Source organism: Bufo bufo, chromosome 10 (assembly GCF_905171765.1).
Source record: "Bufo bufo chromosome 10, aBufBuf1.1, whole genome shotgun sequence".
Classification (NCBI taxonomy): Eukaryota; Metazoa; Chordata; class Amphibia; order Anura; family Bufonidae; genus Bufo; species Bufo bufo.
In genome coordinates, this window is record NC_053398.1 from 145,459,444 (window position 1) to 145,482,724 (window position 23,281).

The 23,281-nt window shown below is 49.5% G+C and overlaps 1 protein-coding gene across 2 annotated transcripts; it reads right to left on the reverse strand.

Moving 5' to 3' along the window:
• Window positions 1–757: 757 nt before the first annotated feature.
• On the reverse strand, window positions 758–21,301 carry IL34 (interleukin 34). 2 transcript variants are annotated; one of them, XM_040410022.1, is made up of 6 exons: window positions 21,230–21,301; window positions 13,723–13,791; window positions 8,886–8,986; window positions 8,266–8,343; window positions 6,477–6,638; window positions 758–1,149 (listed from the first exon to the last, which is right to left on the reverse strand). In XM_040410022.1, exons 2-6 carry the CDS (start codon window positions 13,754–13,756, stop codon window positions 922–924), a joined length of 603 nt encoding a protein of 200 aa, XP_040265956.1. In that variant the 5' UTR covers window positions 13,757–13,791; window positions 21,230–21,301; the 3' UTR covers window positions 758–921. The 2 variants fall into 2 exon arrangements, with proteins under 2 accessions (XP_040265956.1, XP_040265957.1); XM_040410023.1 differs by having other exon boundaries at window positions 13,723–13,788; window positions 21,230–21,299.
• Window positions 21,302–23,281: the final 1,980 nt, after the last annotated feature.

Sequence of the window (23,281 nt, forward strand, 5' to 3'; positions counted from 1 at the left end):
GAGCTGCACTCACTATTCTGCTGGTGTAGTCACTGTGTACATACATTACTTATCCTGTACTGATCCTGAGTTACATCCTGTATTATACTCCAGAGCTGCACTCACTATTCTGCTGGTGTAGTCACTGTGTACATACATTACTTATCCTGTACTGATCCTGAGTTACATCCTGTATTATACTCCAGAGCTGCACTCACTGTGTACATACATTACTTCTCCTGTATTATACTCCAGAGCTGCACTCACTATTCTTCTGGTGCAGTCACTGTGTGCATACATTACTTCTCCTGTATTATACTCCAGAGCTGCACTCACTATGCTGCTGGTGATGTTTGTACACAATTATTCCACAGTTGACGGCGAGCCCTTTACATTTGGCCTGTGTTTTGGGAGTCGTGGCCCCCAGCGGACACTTGGTGGCTCTGATCCTGTATTTTGGCCACTGTTCAGACTCATTGAATATAAAAACTTTAATATAAAATTTGAGACAAGTCTTATAAATAAACAGATAGTTGCAGGCAGGCGCTTGGTCAGCGACTTCAGCGCTCTGCCTGTGTTCACACCTATGAGATCAGTCATATCCGCCATGGATCCAGTAAGGACGGAAGCCATGATGCCAGTGTAAGTAGATCCTTTCATATAATGATGTCATACATGAGGCGGAGCTTTCCCATTAGAGTATGTGTGATGTCATTATTAGTGTCCTGTGACATCACTCTGGGGGTTGTGCATCAGCAGAGGTTAAACTGCTGGGGACAGCAGGGTGTCCGGGTATGAGGGGGCCCTGGTCTTTGCCTCTAGTCCGTACATGCAGCCAGCCGCTGGTGGCTCCTAGGAGGTTGGGCTGCGGTAGAGCTCGCAGGGCCGATCACCCGTCTCACTGCACATTGGAGGACTCCGCTGAATGTGACCACACCTCCTCTAACAGGACGGCCTCTGCGCAGCTGACCATCCCGGCACCGTCCCACTAGGACAGAGGGCGTCCTCCACCGCTGACCCTGGCACGCAGAGGTCACAGTCCTCCCGGTACAAGATGTCCAGCACGCGCAGGCAGTCATACAGCAGATCCTTCGGAGCGACACTCGTCATTTTGTCTCCCGGTGTCCACAGCCGCTCCAGAACATCCTTGATGTTGTCACCGAGTTCCGGCTAAAATAGACAAAGCTGCAGTCACAAACAGAGCTGCATTCACACTCATGTCTCATACTCTAATCACATCCAGAGCTGCAATCACAATCCTGCCAATAAATCATGTGACTGTTGTATAACACTTGAAAATACTAACCTGTGGTAACAGTGGCGGGGTCACAGTAAGGTGGTGGCAGTCATGCGGGCAGTAAGGTGGTGACAGTTGTGAGGACAGTCAGTAAGGTGATGACAATGGCTGGGACAGTCAGTAAGGTGGTGGCTGTGGCAGGGTCACAGTAAGGTGGTTACAGTGGCTGGGACAGTCAGTATGGTGGTGACAGTCATGAAGACAGTCAGTATGGTGGTGACAGTCATGAAGACAGTCAGTATGGTGGTGACAGTCATGAAGACAGTCAGTATGGTGGTGACAGTCATGAAGACAGTCAGTATGGTGGTGACAGTCATGAAGACAGTCAGTATGGTGGTGACAGTCATGAAGACAGTCAGTATGGTGGTGACAGTCATGAAGACAGTCAGTATGGTGGTGACAGTCATGAAGACAGTCAGTATGGTGGTGGCAGTCATGAGGACAGTCAGTAAGGTGGTGGCAGTCATGAGGACAATCAGTAAGGTGGTGGCAGTCATGAGGACAGTCAGTAAGGTGGTGGCAGTCATGAGGACAGTCAGTAAGGTGGTGGCAGTCATGAGGACAATCAGTAAGGTGGTGGCAGTCATGAGGACAGTCAGTATGGTGGTGACAGTCGTGGTGACAGTCAGTATGGTGGTGACAGTCATGAGGACAGTCAGTAAGGTGGTGGCAGTCATGAGGACAGTCAGTAAGGTGGTGGCAGTCATGAGGACAGTCAGTAAGGTGGTGGCAGTCATGAGGACAGTCAGTAAGGTGGTGGCAGTCATGAGGACAGTCAGTAAGGTGGTGGCAGTCATGAGGACAGTCAGTAAGGTGGTGGCAGTCATGAGGACAGTCAGTAAGGTGGTGGCAGTCATGAGGACAGTCAGTAAGGTGGTGGCTGTGGCAGGGCCACAGTAAGGTGGTGACAGTCATGAGGACAGTCAGTAAGGTGGTGACAGTCATGAGGACAGTCAGTATGGTGGTGACAGTCATGAGGACAGTCAGTATGGTGGTGACAGTCATGAGGACAGTCAGTATGGTGGTGACAGTCATGAGGACAGTCAGTATGGTGGTGACAGTCATGAGGACAGTCAGTATGGTGGTGACAGTCATGAGGACAGTCAGTATGGTGGTGACAGTCATGAGGACAGTCAGTATGGTGGTGACAGTCATGAGGACAGTCAGTATGGTGGTGACAGTCATGAGGACAGTCAGTATGGTGGTGACAGTCATGAGGACAGTCAGTATGGTGGTGACAGTCATGAGGACAGTCAGTATGGTGGTGACAGTCATGAGGACAGTCAGTATGGTGGTGACAGTCATGAGGACAGTCAGTATGGTGGTGACAGTCATGAGGACAGTCAGTATGGTGGTGACAGTCATGAGGACAGTCAGTATGGTGGTGACAGTCATGAGGACAGTCAGTATGGTGGTGACAGTCATGAGGACAGTCAGTATGGTGGTGACAGTCATGAGGACAGTCAGTATGGTGGTGACAGTCATGAGGACAGTCAGTATGGTGGTGACAGTCATGAGGACAGTCAGTATGGTGGTGACAGTCATGAGGACAGTCAGTATGGTGGTGACAGTCATGAGGACAGTCAGTATGGTGGTGACAGTCATGAGGACAGTCAGTATGGTGGTGACAGTCAGTATGGTGGTGACAGTCATGAGGACAGTCAGTATGGTGGTGACAGTAGCTGGGACAGTCAGTAAGGTGGTGACAGTAGCTGGGACAGTCAGTAAGGTGGTGACAGTAGCTGGGACAGTCAGTAAGGTGGTGACAGTAGCTGGGACAGTCAGTAAGGTGGTGACAGTAGCTGGGACAGTCAGTAAGGTGGTGGCAGTCGTGTGGGCAGTCAGTAAGGTGATGGCAGTCGTGTGGGCAGTCAGTAAGGTGTTGGCAGTCGTGTGGGCAGTCAGTAAGGTGTTGGCAGTCGTGTGGGCAGTCAGTAAGGTGTTGGCAGTCAGTAAGGTGGTGGCTGTGGCAGGGTCACAGTAAGGTGGTTACAGTGGCTGGGACAGTCAGTAAGGTGGTGGCTGTGGCAGGGTCACAGTAAGGTGGTGACAGTCATGAGGACAGTCAGTAAGGTGGTGACAGTCATGAGGACAGTCAGTAAGGTGGTGACAGTCATGAGGACAGTCAGTAAGGTGGTGACAGTCATGAGGACAGTCAGTAAGGTGGTGACAGTCATGAGGACAGTCAGTATGGTGGTGACAGTCATGAAGACAGTCAGTATGGTGGTGACAGTCATGAAGACAGTCAGTATGGTGGTGACAGTCATGAAGACAGTCAGTATGGTGGTGACAGTCATGAAGACAGTCAGTATGGTGGTGACAGTCATGAAGACAGTCAGTATGGTGGTGACAGTCATGAAGACAGTCAGTAAGGTGGTGACAGTCAGTAAGGTGGTGGCAGTCATGAGGACAGTCAGTAAGGTGGTGGCAGTCATGAGGACAGTCAGTAAGGTGGTGGCAGTCATGAGGACAGTCAGTAAGGTGGTGGCAGTCATGAGGACAATCAGTAAGGTGGTGGCAGTCATGAGGACAGTCAGTAAGGTGGTGGCAGTCATGAGGACAGTCAGTATGGTGGTGACAGTCGTGGTGACAGTCAGTATGGTGGTGACAGTCATGAGGACAGTCAGTAAGGTGGTGGCAGTCATGAGGACAGTCAGTAAGGTGGTGGCAGTCATGAGGACAGTCAGTAAGGTGGTGGCAGTCATGAGGACAGTCAGTAAGGTGGTGGCAGTCATGAGGACAGTCAGTAAGGTGGTGGCAGTCATGAGGACAGTCAGTATGGTGGTGACAGTCGTGGTGACAGTCAGTATGGTGGTGACAGTCATGAGGACAGTCAGTAAGGTGGTGGCAGTCATGAGGACAGTCAGTAAGGTGGTGGCTGTGGCAGGGCCACAGTAAGGTGGTGACAGTCATGAGGACAGTCAGTAAGGTGGTGACAGTCATGAGGACAGTCAGTATGGTGGTGACAGTCATGAGGACAGTCAGTATGGTGGTGACAGTCATGAGGACAGTCAGTATGGTGGTGACAGTCATGAGGACAGTCAGTATGGTGGTGACAGTCATGAGGACAGTCAGTATGGTGGTGACAGTCATGAGGACAGTCAGTATGGTGGTGACAGTCATGAGGACAGTCAGTATGGTGGTGACAGTCATGAGGACAGTCAGTATGGTGGTGACAGTCATGAGGACAGTCAGTATGGTGGTGACAGTCATGAGGACAGTCAGTATGGTGGTGACAGTCATGAGGACAGTCAGTATGGTGGTGACAGTCATGAGGACAGTCAGTATGGTGGTGACAGTCATGAGGACAGTCAGTATGGTGGTGACAGTCAGTATGGTGGTGACAGTCATGAGGACAGTCAGTATGGTGGTGACAGTAGCTGGGACAGTCAGTAAGGTGGTGACAGTAGCTGGGACAGTCAGTAAGGTGGTGACAGTAGCTGGGACAGTCAGTAAGGTGGTGACAGTAGCTGGGACAGTCAGTAAGGTGGTGACAGTAGCTGGGACAGTCAGTAAGGTGGTGGCAGTCGTGTGGGCAGTCAGTAAGGTGATGGCAGTCGTGTGGGCAGTCAGTAAGGTGTTGGCAGTCGTGTGGGCAGTCAGTAAGGTGTTGGCAGTCGTGTGGGCAGTCAGTAAGGTGTTGGCAGTCAGTAAGGTGGTGGCTGTGGCAGGGTCACAGTAAGGTGGTTACAGTGGCTGGGACAGTCAGTAAGGTGGTGGCTGTGGCAGGGTCACAGTAAGGTGGTGACAGTCATGAGGACAGTCAGTAAGGTGGTGACAGTCATGAGGACAGTCAGTAAGGTGGTGACAGTCATGAGGACAGTCAGTAAGGTGGTGACAGTCATGAGGACAGTCAGTATGGTGGTGACAGTCATGAGGACAGTCAGTAAGGTGGTGACAGTCATGAGGACAGTCAGTATGGTGGTGACAGTCATGAGGACAGTCAGTAAGGTGGTGACAGTCATGAGGACAGTCAGTAAGGTGGTGACAGTCATGAGGACAGTCAGTATGGTGGTGACAGTCATGAGGACAGTCAGTATGGTGGTGACAGTCATGAGGACAGCCTCGCTGGATCGGTCACCCTTCTGTATACACTAACATGAGACATTTATAAGACCTCACTTTATTATAAAGATGGCGGCTGAGGGGGCGGAGTCTGCAGCAGGAAGCGCTAATAGTGAGCCACAGAACATCAGAATCCCATGGAGTGACATCCCCCACTGCTGTTGTATACTCCAGCCACCCCCAGAGCTGCAGCCGCATCACATCTAATACTCCAGTCACCCCCACAGCTGCAGCCGCATCACATTTATTCTTCCAGTCACCCCCAGGGCTGAAGCCACATCACATCTAACACTCCAATCACCACCAGAGCTGCAGCCACATCACATCTATTACTGCAGTAACGTCACTTCTAATACTAGCCACCCCCAGAGCTGCAGTCATATCTATTCCTGAAGTCAACACCAGAGCTGCAGTTGCAACATGCCGCCCCCCAGGGCCGATCGTGTCCCAGGTTTATAGTAATGCCAAATGGTGTGGTGTGGCCCCAATCGTTTTCTGTGTGTGTCACGGTGCTCCTACCTGGATACTATCGCTTCCCAGGGTTAGGCACCAAAGCAATAAAGGGGGAGTAATGGTGGAGGTGGAGAAATAGTGGAGTCCAGACTTTCTGGTACATTTGGCTGTTGACCCCCTCGTGGCACTCTGTAAATCTGTAAAGAGTCAGGGTGCTCTATAAGCTGCTTTCCTCTGGAGGGAGTCCTGCTGTAGAAGAGGGCTCTTCCCGTGGTAGGAAGCCTGACTAGCCTACCCCTACCTCTGCCCAAAAGGGGGAAAATGGAATGGTAAGTTCCATTCTATCTAAAGATCTCTCTGCCATATTACGCTGCCACCTGCTGGTGAACCAGGCATATAACATGTAATGCAACAAATAACAGTTACATAGCAGAACAATGAATTCAGTGTCAGAGGACCCGGAATAAATACACAGATGACTTCATGGTTAGCCCATTAGAGACAGTAGCAGGGTGTAGGAATGGTAATAACACTCGGGGGTATTCACAGTCACATCACATCAAACATTCCAGTCACCACCAGAGCTGCAGTCACATCACATCTATTCCTGCATTCACCCCCAGAGCTGAACTCCAGGACTGCGTGGACGAGTGTTGGGCAAGGCCCCCTTCATGGTGGTCACCTGGGCGCCGGTATGCAGCACATTGAAGACGTTCCTCAGGTCACTGACGTAGGATCGGGAGGGATGTCTCGGGGGCAGAATGCTCCATACGCTCTGCAGAACGTTCTCACTGACAATGCCCCACAGGAAGCGCAGCTCGTCCACTGTAATCCCGTCATTTACCTGCAGGAAGAGACAGTTACACACCGCCGATGTGTGCAGGGCCAGGACAGGGAATTGTTTTATGTGCTGGCCCTTTAAGAGTGAGCCCCTGTATGTAATCCTCAGGCCACAGAAGACAGAACCTGGAGGTCTGGGAGGTACAGGGGGTCCAGGAGGTTCAGGTGAGGTGTGGGAGGGGTCTGGGAGGTCCAAGTAAGTGGTGGGGGCGGGGGGTAGGTCCAGGAGACTAATGTGAAGTTCGGGAGGTGCGTTGGTCCGGGAGGTTCAGGATATTCAGGTCAGGTCCAGGTGAGGGGCAGAAGACTCAGGGGTGGTGCGTGGGTCCAGGACATTCAGAATATTCAGGTAGGTCCAGGCGAAGGGCGGGCCAGTTGAGGGGCAGAGGACTCAGGTGAGGTTTGGTGCCTGGTTCCAGGAGGTTCAATTGGTCCAGGATATTCAGGTGAGGGGTGGGGTGTGCAGGAGGTTGAGGTGAGGTGTGGGGGGTCCAGGAGGTCTAGTTGAGTTACGGGAGGTCCTGGTGAGAGCCAGGGGTGAAAGGGTTTCGGGAGGTCCAGGTGAGGTGCAGGGGGTCCTGGAGGTCCAGGTGAGGGTCGGGGGGAAGGACGGTGGGTTTGGAAGGTCCAGGGTGTACAGGAAGTTCAGGTGAGGTGCATGGGTCCGGGAGATTCAGGTGAGGTGTGGGGGGTCCGGGAGATTCAGGTGAGGTGTGGGGGGTCCGGGAGGTCCAGGTGAGGTGTGGGGGGTCCAGGTGAGGTGCGGGAGGTCCACGAGGTTCAGTGGTCTGGGAGGTGCACGAGTCCAGGCAGGAGGTTCAGGTGAGGGGCGGGGGTCTATGAGGTTCTGGTGAGGTGGGAGGGGTCCGGGAGGTCCAGGGTGTACAGGAGACAGATGAGGTTCAGGAGGTGGTGGGTCTGGAAGGTACAGGTGAGGTGTGGGGGGGGGGGGGGGTCCAGGAGGTACAGGAAATTCAGGTGAGGTGTGGGGGGTCCGGGAAGTTCGTGGGTCCAGGAGGTTCAGGTCATCATCCATTCCTGGAGGTCAGGTACTATCCCCCATTTTGGAGACAGCGCCAGCACCAGAAATGGAGGAAATCTCCCGGACCTTCACCCGCCTCCGAGGATCATCTGTGGAGGAGACTTTGTTCCATTCACTTCTATGGGAGTTAGATGAACAGCTGAGCATGTTTGTATGCTGGGAGTTGTAGTTTCACAGCAGCTGGAGTGCCAAAGGTTGCTGATTTAGGGTGCAGCCATGTTTGGTGTGCACGCGCCCTATTAGCTCAGGTAAGGCTGATCTGGCAAAAATTACTTTAGCCGCAATACCAAGCACAACCACTATGCAATGGATGGCGCTGTGCTTGGTGAGCTGTGAGGAGGCCGCAGCAATCGGCTGATCGGGAGGGGGGAGTCATGGGTATGAGAGCCCACCGATCAGATACTGAGGGCCTATCCCTAGGTACGTGCCCTTATGTGCCTTGTAAATACCGCCCTGCAGTCTTGTCGCCACCAATGTAAATGGGGGATAAGGTCCTTAAAGGGGCAGCACATTACAGTTCATCCTGCCCTGACCCACCACGACATACAGAGTAATAACACAGGGCAGCGCGGCCGCGGCGGGTCAATACCAGGTTGCTGACGTTCTGACAACCCAGGATCTCCTCGTGCTTCACAAGCAGCTGATAATCTATTGGGAAGTAGTCGTGCTGCAAAAATAAGCCGGAAAGTCATTATCAGCAGGGGCCATCTCGCTGCAACACATAGATGTGAAAAAGTAAGTGCCCCCTCCAGGCTGACCTCTCGTGTGCCTCTGCAGAACAAGAAAGTGCCCCCTTACCTGGTATTCATCCATGGTGGGGTGGAGTCTCAAGGACAATGGGGGTGATTGTCATGTTACAAGGTGCATTCTCTGCTGAGGTCACATTATCCCCCAGCAGCCTCAGGATTCCCGGCCACCATACTTTACACTGCAGGTTCTTCTGATGAGATCTTCTGGTCCAGCGGTCGCCGCCTGTGACCTCAGCAACAAAATTTCTCATGAACCTTAAGCGTGAAGTCAGGAGACACCGCACCTAACGTCAGGCGATACGTGAGGGGGCACTTACTTGTCCCACAGAAGAGGGTGTGTGGATCACTGCAGATGGTTCTGTGGGACTGAGCTGTCCGGGTACTAACCTCTGTACACAGGGGGCACTTACTTTATTACATGACCATATGTACCCCCCCCCGTTGGTGCCATTATACTCACCATGTACATGATGCGATTTTCAAGGCGTAGTTTACGACTTATCAGCTCTATGACCCGACACTGATCCTGAATCACGGCCGTCCTCGCCAGAACCAGAACCCCTGCAATACACAAGCCCAACCGTCACCTCCGTACAGTGACATCACCGCTATACACCCAACCGTCACCTCCGTACAGTGACATCACCGCTATACACCCAACCATCACCTCCGTACAGTGACATCACCGCTATACACCCAACCAACACCTCCGTACAGTGACATCACCGCTATACACCCGACATCACCTATGTACAGTGACATCACCTGCATACAGTGACATCACCTATGTACAGTGACATCACCTGCATACAGTGACATCACCTGCATACAGTGACATCACCGCTATACACCCGACATCACCTCTGTACAGTGACATCACCGCTATACACCCGACTGTCACCTCCGTACAGTGACATCATCGCTATACACCCGACATCACCTAAGTACAGTGACATCATCGCTATACACCCAACCGTCACCTCCGTACAGTGACAACACCGCTATACACCCGACATCACCTAAGTACAGTGACATCACCTCCGTACAGTGACATCACCTCCATAGTGACATCACCTGCATATAGTGACATCACCTATGTACAGTGACATCACCGCTATACACCCGACATCACCTCTGTACAGTGACATCAACACTATACACCCGACATCACCTATGTACAGTGACATCACCGCTATACACCCAACTGTCACCTCCATACAGTGACATCACCGCTATACACCCGACATCACCTCCGTACAGTGACATCACCTCCGTACAGTGACATCACCTCCGTACAGTGACATCACCTCCATACACCCGACATCACCTCCATACACCCGACATCACCTCCATACACCCGACATCACCTCCATACACCCGACATCACCTCCATACACCCGACATCACCTCCGTACAGTGACATCACCTCCGTACAGTGACATCACCTCCGTACACCCGACATCACCTCCGTACACCCGACATCACCTCCGTACACCCGACATCACCTCCGTACACCCGACATCACCTCCGTACACCCGACATCACCTCCGTACACCCGACATCACCTAGGTACAGTGACATCACCGCTATACACCCGACATCACATCACCGATATACACCCGACATCACCTCCATACACCCGACATCACCTAGGTACAGTGACATCACCGCTATACACCCGACATCACATCCCCGATATACACCCGACATCACCTCTGTACAGTGACATCACCTCCGTACAGTGACATCACCTCCGTACACCCGACATCACCTCCGTACACCCGACATCACCTCCGTACACCCGACATCACCTCCGTACACCCGACATCACCTCCGTACACCCGACATCACCTCCGTACACCCGACATCACCTCCGTACACCCGACATCACCTCCGTACAGTGACATCACCTCCGTACAGTGACATCACCTCCGTACAGTGACATCACCTCCGTACAGTGACATCACCTCCGTACACCCGACATCACCTCCGTACACCCGACATCACCTCCGTACACCCGACATCACCTCCGTACACCCGACATCACCTCCGTACACCCGACATCACCTCCGTACACCCGACATCACCTCCGTACACCCGACATCACCTAGGTACAGTGACATCACCGCTATACACCCGACATCACATCACCGATATACACCCGACATCACCTCCATACACCCGACATCACCTAGGTACAGTGACATCACCGCTATACACCCGACATCACATCCCCGATATACACCCGACATCACCTCTGTACAGTGACATCACCTCCGTACAGTGACATCACCTCCGTACACCCGACATCACCTCCGTACACCCGACATCACCTCCGTACACCCGACATCACCTCCGTACACCCGACATCACCTCCGTACACCCGACATCACCTCCGTACACCCGACATCACCTCCGTACACCCGACATCACCTCCGTACACCCGACATCACCTCCGTACACCCGACATCACCTCCGTACACCCGACATCACCTCCGTACACCCGACATCACCTCCGTACACCCGACATCACCTCCGTACACCCGACATCACCTCCGTACACCCGACATCACCTCCGTACACCCGACATCACCTCCGTACACCCGACATCACCTCCATACACCCGACATCACCTAAGTACAGTGACATCACCGCTATACACCCGACATCACATCCCCGATATACACCCGACATCACCTCTGTACAGTGACATCACCTCCGTACAGTGACATCACCTCCGTACAGTGACATCACCTCCGTACAGTGACATCACCTCCGTACACCCGACATCACCTCCGTACACCCGACATCACCTCCGTACACCCGACATCACCTAAGTACAGTGACATCACCGCTATACACCCGACATCACATCACCGATATACACCCGACATCACCTCTGTACAGTGACATCACCTCTGTACAGTGACATCACCTGCATACAGTGACATCACCTGCATACAGTGACATCACCGCTATACACCCGACATCACCTCTGTACAGTGACATCACCGCTATACACCCAACCGTCACCTCCGTACAGTGACATCACCGCTATACACCCGACATCACCTCCGTACAGTGACATCACCTCCATACAGTGACATCACCTCCATACACCCGACATCACCTCCATACACCCGACATCACCTCCGTACAGTGACATCACCTCCGTACAGTGACATCACCTCCGTACAGTGACATCACCTCCGTACAGTGACATCACCTCCGTACACCCGACATCACCTCCATACACCCGACATCACATCACCGATATACACCCGACATCACCTCTGTACAGTGACATCACCTGCATACAGTGACATCACCTATGTACAGTGACATCACCGCTATACACCCGACATCACCTCTGTACAGTGACATCACCGCTATACACCCAACCGTCACCTCCGTACAGTGACATCACCTCCATACAGTGACATCACCTCCATACAGTGACATCACCTCCATACAGTGACATCACCTCCATACACCCGACATCACCTCCGTACAGTGACATCACCTCCGTACAGTGACATCACCTCCGTACAGTGACATCACCTCCGTACAGTGACATCACCTCCGTACAGTGACATCACCTCCGTACAGTGACATCACCTCCGTACACCCGACATCACCTCCATACACCCGACATCACCTAAGTACAGTGACATCACCGCTATACACCCGACATCACATCACCGATATACACCCGACATCACCTCTGTACAGTGACATCACCTCTGTACAGTGACATCACCTGCATACAGTGACATCACCTGCATTTAGGAGTAATTATTTCAGAAGACTTAAAGGTGGGAAGACAATGTAATAGAGCAGCACGAAATGCCAGCAGAATGCTTGGATGTATAGGGAGAGGTATAAGCAGTAGAAAGAGTGAAGTGCTTATGCCGCTGTACAGAACACTGGTGAGACCTCACTTGGAGTATTGTGCGCAGTACTGGAGGCCATATCTCCAGAAGGATATAGATACTCTAGAGAGAGTTCAGAGAAGAGCTACTAAACTAGTACATGGATTGCAGGATAAAACTTACCAGGAAAGGTTAAAGGACCTTAATATGTACAGTATAGCTTGGAAGAAAGAAGAGACAGAGGGGATATGATAGAAACTTTTAAATACATAAAGGGAATCAACTCGGTAAAGGAGGAGAGCATATTTAAAAGAAGAAAAACTACCACAAGAGGACACAGTTTTAAATTAGAGGGGCAAAGGTTTAAAAGTAATATAAGGAAGTATTACTTTACTGAGAGAGTAGTGGATGCATGGAATAGCCTTCCTGCAGAAGTGGTAGCTGCAAATACAGTGAAGCATGCATGGGATAGGCATAAGGCTATCCTTCATATAAGATAGGGCCAGGGGCTATCCATAGTATTCAGTATATTGGGCAGACTAGATGGGCCAAATGGTTCTTATCTGCCGACACATTCTATGTTTCTATGTTTCTATATACAGTGACATCACCTATGTACAGTGACATCACCGCTATACACCCGACATCACCTCTGTACAGTGACATCACCGCTATACACCCAACCGTCACCTCCGTACAGTGACATCGCCGCTATACACCCGACATCACCTCTGTACAGTGACATCACCGTTATACACCCGACATCACCTATGTACAGTGACATCACCTGCATACAGTGACATCACCTCCGTACAGTGACATCATCGATATACACCCAACCGTCACCTCCGTACAGTGACATCACCGATATACACCCAACTGTCACCTCCGTACAGTGACATCATCGCTATACACACAACCATCACCTCCGTACAGTGACATCACCGCTATACACCCGACATCACCTCCATACACCCGACATCACCTAAGTACAGTGACATCACCGCTATACACCCGACATCACATCACCGATATACACCCAACCGTCACCTCTGTACAGTGACATTACCGATATACATCCGACATCACCGATGTACAGTGACATCACCGCTATACATCCGACATCACCGATGTACAGTGACATCACCGCTTTACATCCGACATCACCGATGTACAGTGACATCACCGCTAGTCTCATCCATCATCTTTACTGCTCTATCAGTGTGTCAGTCTTCACAGATAATCTGTCATTCTATTCATGAACTAAGACGGGCAGGATGAACAGAACTATGGCCTAACCCCAGGTAGTGGAGAGGAGAGAATTGTGGGAAGGAAGGAAGGACTGAGTAAAGTGTGGCCCCAGTGGCAGGACTGTAGAGGGGCCCGCAGGACTAGAAGTGTCTTCTGAGGAGACATAATACTCACAAAGGAAGAAGATGACTCCTCTCTGCATGGCCATGGCACTCACACGTGTCCAGATCAGCGGCCGCCCTGCTGAAGAACGAAAAGTGAAACTAAAATACATGTGTCAGACCCAAAGAGCTCCACAGACCCCCACCCAGAGCCCACAGAGCCCCACCCAGAGCCCCGCAGAGCCAACAGACCCCCACCCAGAGCCCACAGACCCCCACTTAGAGCCCCGCAGCGCTCACCCACTCCAACACATGAAAGGCTCGATTATGAAGCAAAGCTGATGAGGTTATTTAACCCTTTAGTCCATATCACTGTATACAAGATGTCTTATACCAGCTGTACATATATAATTATATACAGGAGATGCCCAGGTTATACCAGCTGTACATATATAATTATATACAGGAGATGCCCAGGTTATACCAGCTGTACATATATAATTATATACAGGAGATGCCCAGGTTATACCAGCTGTACATATATAATTATATACAGGAGATGCCCAGGTTATACCAGCTGTACATATATAATTATATACAGGAGATGCCCAGGTTATACCAGCTGTACACATATAATTATATACAGGAGATACCCAGGTTATACCAGCTGTACACATATAATTATATACAGGAGATGCCCAGGTTATACCAGCTGTACACATATACTTATATACAGGAGATGCCCAGGTTATACCAGCTGTACATATATAATTATATACAGGAGATGCCTAGGTTATACCAGCTGTACATATATAATTATATACAGGAGATGCCCAGGTTATACCAGCTGTACATATATAATTATATACAGGAGATGCCCAGGTTATACCAGCTGTACATATATAATTATATACAGGAGATGCCCAGGTTATACCAGCTGTACACATATAATTATATACAGGAGATGCCCAGGTTATACCAGCTGTACACATATAATTATATACAGGAGATGCCCAGGTTATACCAGCTGTACATATATAATTATATACAGGAGATGCCCAGGTTATACCAGCTGTACACATATAATTATATACAGGAGATGCCCAGGTTATACCAGCTGTACACATATACTTATATACAGGAGATGCCCAGGTTATACCAGCTGTACATATATAATTATATACAGGAGGTGCCCGGGTTATACCAGCTGTACATATATAATTATATACAGGAGATGCCCAGGTTATACCAGCTGTACACATATACTTATATACAGGAGATGCCCAGGTTATACCAGCTGTACATATATAATTATATACAGGAGATGCCCAGGTTATACCAGCTGTACATATATAATTATATACAGGAGATGCCCAGGTTATACCAGCTGTACATATATAATTATATACAGGAGATGCCCAGGTTATACCAGCTGTACATATATAATTATATACAGGAGATGCCCAGGTTATACCAGCTGTACACATATACTTATATACAGGAGATGCCCAGGTTATACCAGCTGTACATATATAATTATATACAGGAGGTGCCCGGGTTATACCAGCTGTACATATATAATTATATACAGGAGATGCCCAGGTTATACCAGCTGTACATATATAATTATATACAGGAGATGCCCAGGTTATACCAGCTGTACATATATACTTATATACAGGAGATGCCCAGGTTATACCAGCTGTACAGATATAATTATATACAGGAGATGCCCAGGTTATACCAGCTGTACATATATAATTATATACAGGAGATGCCCAGGTTATACCAGCTGTACATATATAATTATATACAGGAGATGCCCAGGTTATACCAGCTGTACATATATAATTATATACAGGAGAGGCCCAGGTTATACCAGCTGTACATATATACTTATATACAGGAGATGCCCAGGTTATACCAGCTGTACATATATACAGGAGATGCCCAGGTTATACCAGCATGCTCCATATCACTCCATATAACAGTTTTTTTCCAGTACATTACATCGTTCTGTAACTGACAGGATTTTCCAGCATCTGTATGTAATAATCAGATAATTATTCGGGCGGGTCTTGCCTTGCACTGGCCGGAGCTGGTACGAGATCTGATAATGGAGAATCATGCAGACCCATTAACCCTCTGCTAGACTGCAGGGCTACATCTGAGCTGCGCAACGTCATCAGTGGCAAGGTCCACATAACCACTGATACGTGGACTAGTAAGCACTGGTAGAGACGTTCTATCTCCCTAACTGCCCACTGGGTAAATGAATTGGCGGCTGGGCCTGAGGCGGACAGTGGTTTGATGCACACCCTACCGCCACCGAGGATTGCTGGACATTTACTCGGTGGCTCCTCCTCCTGCTCCTCTTCCTCCTCCTCTTCCTCCTCTACCGCCTCCTCATCACATCAGCGCAACACCTGCACCACCAACTTCAGCACAGCCAGGGGGACAGCAAGCCGTTCTGAAACTCATATGTTTGGGGGAAAGACCCCACACCGCGCAGGAGCCGTGGGCGGGCATGAGGGAAAAACAGACTGATGGGTGGTTGGTGCCGCTGAGTCTGAAGCCATTTCACAGCCCTAAAATTCGGGTCCCTATTGACTTCAATGGAGTTCGGGGTCAAGTTTGGGTACCAGACCCGAACTTTAAACCGAAGATGGGATGACCCCGTCAAACCCAAACATCCATGGGTTTGCTCATCCCTGCTCACAATCACTGATGGAAATCATTGACCAAAGACTGTCGTATGAACGAGGCTTTATAATGCTGAGTACCTCTGCTCGACCTTATTTCTACAGAATCATACTGACAGATTTATGTCAGAATGATCCTGTAGCTGTAAGGTCAGGCAGAGACACACAGCATTATAAATCAGTATAATGCCGTGCACTCCTGCAAGTCCAGAACGGATGATCACACTCACACACAGAGCGCGATTACCGCAATGGACTCACTGGTGTTAAACAGCCCTAAGACTACCATGGGTCTTGGCATGTATGAGAAGTGTGGGCCCCACCGGTCTACCACATAGACATGGTAACCGAACCAAGCGGACTCCATAGATACAGAAACAGAACCAAGCGGACTCCATAGATACAGAAACAGAACCAAGAGGACTCCATAGATACAGAAACAGAACCAAGCGGACTCCATAGATACAGTAACCGAACCAAGCGGACTCCATAGATACAGTAACCGAACCAAGCGGACTCCATAGATACAGTAACCGAACCAAGCGGACTCCATAGATACAGTAACAGAACCAAGCGGACTCCATAGATACAGTAACAGAACCACTCCTCCCGAGGACAACCTCTTTCATCGGAGTTCCTGTTCTTCAAGTTGCCCCTTACATACAGCCTCCCATGGAAGCTGTGCCAAGCCAGATCCCAATACTTCTGGGGAATCCTCACTGAATTTCAAGGTTTTAATCCCACCTCGAGGACCTCACCTGGGCAGTCTTTGAGCGCCAGCGGCTTCTGGAAATGGTTCAACAAAACCCTAATGTCAAGTAAATTTATAGTCAAGTTCTTGATCTCCCGCACCTTCAGACCCCACCGACGAATCATCTTCAAAACCAAGGCGGCATAAGCCGGGAGAGGTCTATGGGATGTACGCAAGGTTCTAGCAAAACGCATGCACTGCCCAAGTATATTAACAATGGTAACAGGTAAGCCTTGGCCAAGTGAACCCTTTCCCGAAGGGATCTTCTGTGCAGCTTTTTTCAGCCTACCCTCCCAGTTTTTCATTGAGTAATCACCCAGACCTAATTCAGTGCCTAAGATTTTAGACTCCTGAGGCTCTGGAATACTGAAATCAGGATCTCCTTCTCCAAGCCAGAGACTTTCACAATTTTCCCGATTATATTGGACCCAGATGATTTTGAGTAATGTTCCACTTCAGATATGCCCCCACTCCGCCAACCCTCTCGAGGACACAAAGACAGACGTCATCCGCGTATGCAACCACTCTCTGAGTGGCCTCTGGGTCATTCAAATTCATCCCAACTCTTGCCAATGGTCCACGATCAATCCGCCTAAGAAAATTCTCAATACAGGTCGAATCCTTACCCATCGATAGAATGATCAAGGCAAACCTCCTCAATGACTTTAAAAGACTGCCCGAGGAAAGACACTCCTTAAAGACCACAGTCAAGAGGGGAATAAAGGTTCCTTTAAAGGTCTTATAGAATTCAGATTTTAAGCCATCTGGACCTGGCGATTTCTTGAGGGCAAGCCCTTCAATCGCCAGCCTGACTTCTTCTTCTTTGATCAATTCCATCAAAACATCATGAGAGGGGTCTACTCCTGGTTCAGGGACAGCTTCAGCCATGAAAGCTGACACTTCATCCCAATCTAGATCTCTCTTTCACAAAAGTTGCGAGTAGAAGGATCTGATAACCTGCAGGATGTCTGAATTGGATCTCTTCAGGGAGCCTGTACTATCAACCAGTCCTGTGACCACTTTACTGTCCACTGACATCTTACAGTTCCTGTAGGGGTCAGACGAGCGGAATTTCCCAAAATCTCTAACGAGAACTAAAGAGGAGTGTCTATCATACTGGCCCCTTTTCAGCAAAAATTTAACTCCAGAGATTTCCTCTCAAATACCTCTGGTCGAGACTAAATGCTCGAGTTTCCTCCTCAGGCCCTGGTATAGGCGGTACCTATTCAGAGACCTGGGGTGTGCCGGATGTGGATATTTGTCTGTGGAACATAGATGTTAATGGGTCTCAACTCTTGTCCCTTCAGGAGAACATCTAAGATTAAACACCTCGCCATTTCCAACTCTATTATCGGTCGTCATTCCACAGGTGCAGTAAAAAGAACCGCCACTCCGCTATATGGCTCAGCCGCAAGAGACCGGTAGGAGGGCCCTCGTCGCCATTCCCTCCCGGCTTTTACGACTTCTGCCAAAAGTGACAGTCTGGTCTCCTGCAAAAACATAATTTCAGCATCAATCTAGCTGAGAAAATGAAAGACCACAAAGCGAGCCACATTAGACAAAATGCTGGCAACATTAATGGATGCCAGCGTCAACGGAGTGGGTGCCGCCATCATGGATAATTAAGTTAAACAGCTTGCTCCTTCCCATCCCTCCCAGAGTCTGACGAGGAACCGTCTATATTTCGCTTTTAGGAGATGGTCGAACCCAGACACCATCTATTTCCGGGTCTTGTAAGACCTAAAGGGACACTACACCTGCTGCTGTGACTACAACATATTGCCCCCTGTTATCAGCCATTTCAGGGGAGAGGATGACTGTAGGACAGGAGAATACAGTGTCTTGCTCCCTGTTATCAGCCATTTCAGGGGGGAGGATGACTGTAGGACAGGAGAATACAGTCTATTGCTCCCTGTTATCAGCCATTTCAGGGGAGAGGATGACTGTAGGACAGGAGAATACAGTCTATTGCCCCCTGTTATCGGCCATTTCAGGGGGGAGGATGACTGTAGGACAGGAGAATACAGTCTATTGCTCCCTGTTATCAGCCATTTCAGGGGAGAGGATGACTGTAGGACAGGAGAATACAGTCTATTGCTCCCTGTTATCAGCCATTTCAGGGGAGAGGATGACTGTAGGACAGGAGAATACAGTGTCTTGCTCCCTGTTATCAGCCATTTCAGGGGAGAGGATGACTGTAGGACAGGAGAATACAGTCTATTTCTCCCTGTTATCAGCCATTTCAGGGGAGAGGATGACTGTAGGACAGGAGAATACAGTCTATTGCCCCTGTTATCAGCCATTTCAGGGGAGAGGATGACTGTAGGACAGGAGAATACAGTCTATTGCCCCCTGTTATCAGCCATTTCAGGGGAGAGGATGACTGTAGGACAGGAGAATACAATCTATTACCCCTGTTATCAGCCATTTCAGGGGAGAGGATGACTGTAGGACAGGAGAATACAGTCTATTGCTCCCTGTTATCAGCCATTTCAGGGGAGAGGATGACTGTAGGACAGGAGAATACAGACTATTGCCCCCTGTTATCAGCCATTTCAGGGGAGAGGATGACTGTAGGACAGGAGAATACAGACTATTGCCCCCTGTTATCAGCCATTTCAGGGGAGAGGATGACTGTAGGACAGGAGAATACAATCTATTACCCCTGTTATCAGCCATTTCAGGGGAGATGATGACTGTAGGACAGGAGAATACAGTCTATTGCTCCCTGTTATCAGCCATTTCAGGGGAGAGGATGACTGTAGGACAGGAGAATACAGACTATTGCCCCCTGTTATCAGCCATTTCAGGGGAGAGGATGACTGTAGGACAGGAGAATACAGACTATTGCCCCCTGTTATCAGCCATTTCAGGGGAGAGGATGACTGTAGGACAGGAGAATACAGTCTATTGCCCCCTGTTATCAGCCATTTCAGAGGAGAGGATGACTGTAGGACAGGAGAATACAGTCTATTGCTCCCTGTTATCAGCCATTTCAGGGGGGAGGATGACTGTAGGACAGGAGAATACAGCCTATTGCTCCCTGTTATCAGCCATTTCAGGGGAGAGGATGACTGTAGGACAGGAGAATACAGTCTATTGCCCCCTGTTATCAGCCATTTCAGGGGAGAGGATGACTGTAGGACAGGAGAATACAGTCTATTGCCTCCTGTTATCAGCCATTTCAGGGGAGAGGATGACTGTAGGACAGGAGAATACAGTCTATTGCTCCCTGTTATCAGCCATTTCAGGGGAGAGGATGACTGTAGGACAGGAGAATACAGTCTATTGCCCCCTGTTATCAGCCATTTCAGGGGAGAGGATGACTGTAGGACAGGAGAATACAGTCTATTGCCCCCTGTTATCAGCCATTTCAGGGGAGAGGATGACTGTAGGACAGGAGAATACAGTCTATTGCTCCCTGTTATCAGCCATTTCAGGGGAGAGGATGACTGTAGGACAGGAGAATACAGTCTATTGCCCCCTGTTATCAGCCATTTCAGAGGAGAGGATGACTGTAGGACAGGAGAATACAGTCTATTGCTCCCTGTTATCAGCCATTTCAGAGGAGAGGATGACTGTAGGACAGGAGAATACAATCTATTGCTCCCTGTTATCAGCCATTTCAGAGGAGAGGATGACTGTAGGACAGGAGAATACAGTCTATTGCCCCCTGTTATCAGCCATTTCAGAGGAGAGGATGACTGTAGGACAGGAGAATACAGTCTATTGCCCCCTGTTATCAGCCATGTCAGGGGAGAGGATGACTGTAGGACAGGAGAATACAGTCTATTGCCCCTGTTATCAGCCATTTCAGGGGAGAGGATGACTGTAGGACAGGAGAATACAGTCTATTGCCCCCTGTTATCAGCCATTTCAGGGGAGAGGATGACTGTAGGACAGGAGAATACAGTCTATTGCCCCCTGTTATCAGCCATTTCAGGGGAGAGGATGACTGTAGGACAGGAGAATACAGTCTATTGCCCCCTGTTATCAGCCATTTCAGGGGAGAGGATGACTGTAGGACAGGAGAATACAATCTATTGCTCCCTGTTATCAGCCATCTCTTGCTAGCTGCTGCTGAGCACTTGTGTCTGTCTTTCATTATATGGCAGTTGCGGACTCACCGGGGGTCTCGGCTGGCGGTCCTGGCTGTTTAGCTCCGAGCTCGCTCTGCTGTGTCTGAGTTGGTGTCTGGATCGGTGCAGGTTACATCTGGGGTTGGGGGGGGGGAGCTGTTCCCTCCCTTGTAAGTAGCAGACTCCCAGCCTCCACCGCCCTGTAATCACTGCACAGTCATCCACAGCTGTGTGCAAGTATACTACCATACTCATCATCCTCCATATGCCGGCATACTACCATACCCAGCATCCTCTGTACGCCGGTATACTGCCATACTCATAATCCTCTGTACGCTGGAATAGTAGCATAACCACCATCCTCGGTAGCAGTATACTACCATACCCATTATCCTCAGTATACCGGTATACTACCATAACCATCATCCTCTGTACCCGGTATATTACCATAAAAAGAGGGTTAGTCAGCACCTCCCAGTACGCAGGTGCACGCCGCCATGGCAAAGACCTAGAGGAAAAAAAGGAGACAATGCGGCAGCACTCTGCAAATCAGACAAAGTACAACAATGCTTACAAAAATTATGGTGCTAATACTACGCTTATTTATAAAAGCGAGATGCTTGGTCAATGCATTTGATCTGATTAGCCTGTCTGCCCCATAGGCTGATTTTAATTATTTTCAGTATAAAGCTGTAGCCGCTCTCACTACATTCATTGGAAGCTGTTTAGCACCAGGAAGGGTATAGAGTGGGCTCAGCATGCATGTTGGTACCTGCATCCCTTGTAATGGAGGCCATTTTGGCACAAAAAACGGAAAAAGGCAGAGTGGATGCAGCATGCATGTGGGTCCAAAACTCCCTGAATTTTATGGCGGTCATTATGGCGCATAACAGGTAGTATTTAGTGTTAGGACCCGTGTAACAGAGATCGCCTTGACGTTCGGCAGATGGGCTTAGATGGTTTTGTACAAAATGCATTGACCAAGCATCTCGCTTTTATAAATAAGCGTAGTATTAGCACCAGAATTTTTGTAAGCATTGTTGTACTTTGTCTGATTTGCAGAGTGCTGCCGCATTGTCTCCTTTTTTTCCTCTCGGTATATTACCATACCCATCATCCTCTGTACATCTGCATACTACCATATCCATTTTCATCAGTACATCGGTATATTACCATACTCATCATCCTCTGTATACCGGTATACTACCATAACCATCATCCTCTGTACACTGGTATACTACCATACTCATCATCCTCTGTATACCGGTATACTACCATAACCATCATCCTCTGTACACTGGTATACTACCATACTCATCATCCTCTGTATACCAGTATACTACTATAGCCATTATCCTCACTACACTGGTATACTACCATACCTATCATCCTCTGTACACTAGTATTCTACCAGACCCATCATCCTCTGTACAGCAGTATACTACAATACCCATCATTCTCTAAATATCAGTATACCAGCGGTTGCAGCTTTGGATATGAATGGAGTAATTATTATTGGTGATGGATGGTGTGAGCCTCATTGTCCATGTGTTGGGTGGAGTAGTCCGGATGTGGGTGGTGATGGAGTCATTGTGCATGTGTCACTCCTGGTATGCGCTGTGTCTGATGGACCTGGGGCATCCAGTGACTGTGGACAATAATGTGGACTCCTCTGGGCAGTCAGATTCCTGGCAGTAACATATTCAGGGCATCAGTCATCGATACAGCTGAGACACTGTGACGACCCTCCGCTGTGCCAGGACCTCTGATTATGACCATGCTAGGAAACGTGACTCTGTCTGCTGATGACTCTTGTGCTACTCACTGGAAGCTCAGCTTCTGGTCATCATGTAAGTGTGTACCCTGGGAAAGAACGACGCTCACCATCATGTAAGAGTCCCCCGGGGGTGTATGAGGGTCACCATCATGTAAGAGTGCCCCGGGGGTGTATGACAGTCACCATCATGTAAGTGTGCCCCGCGGGTGTATGAGGGTCACCATCATGTAAGAGTGCCCCGGGGGTGTATGAGGGTCACCATCATGTAAGTGTGCCCCAGGGGTGTATGAGGGTCACCATCATGTAAGTGTGCCCCGCGGGTG

Coding starts and splice junctions, on each gene's coding strand:
- IL34 (XM_040410022.1), bottom strand. CDS start 13,756: ATGGCCATGCAGAGAGGAGTCATCTTCTTCCTTT. Junction 8,344..8,885: donor AAAATCGCATCATGTACATG/GTGAGTATAATG, acceptor TTATTTTTGCAG/CACGACTACTTCCCAATAGA. Junction 6,639..8,265: donor GTCAGAACGTCAGCAACCTG/GTATTGACCCGC, acceptor CTCTTCCTGCAG/GTAAATGACGGGATTACAGT.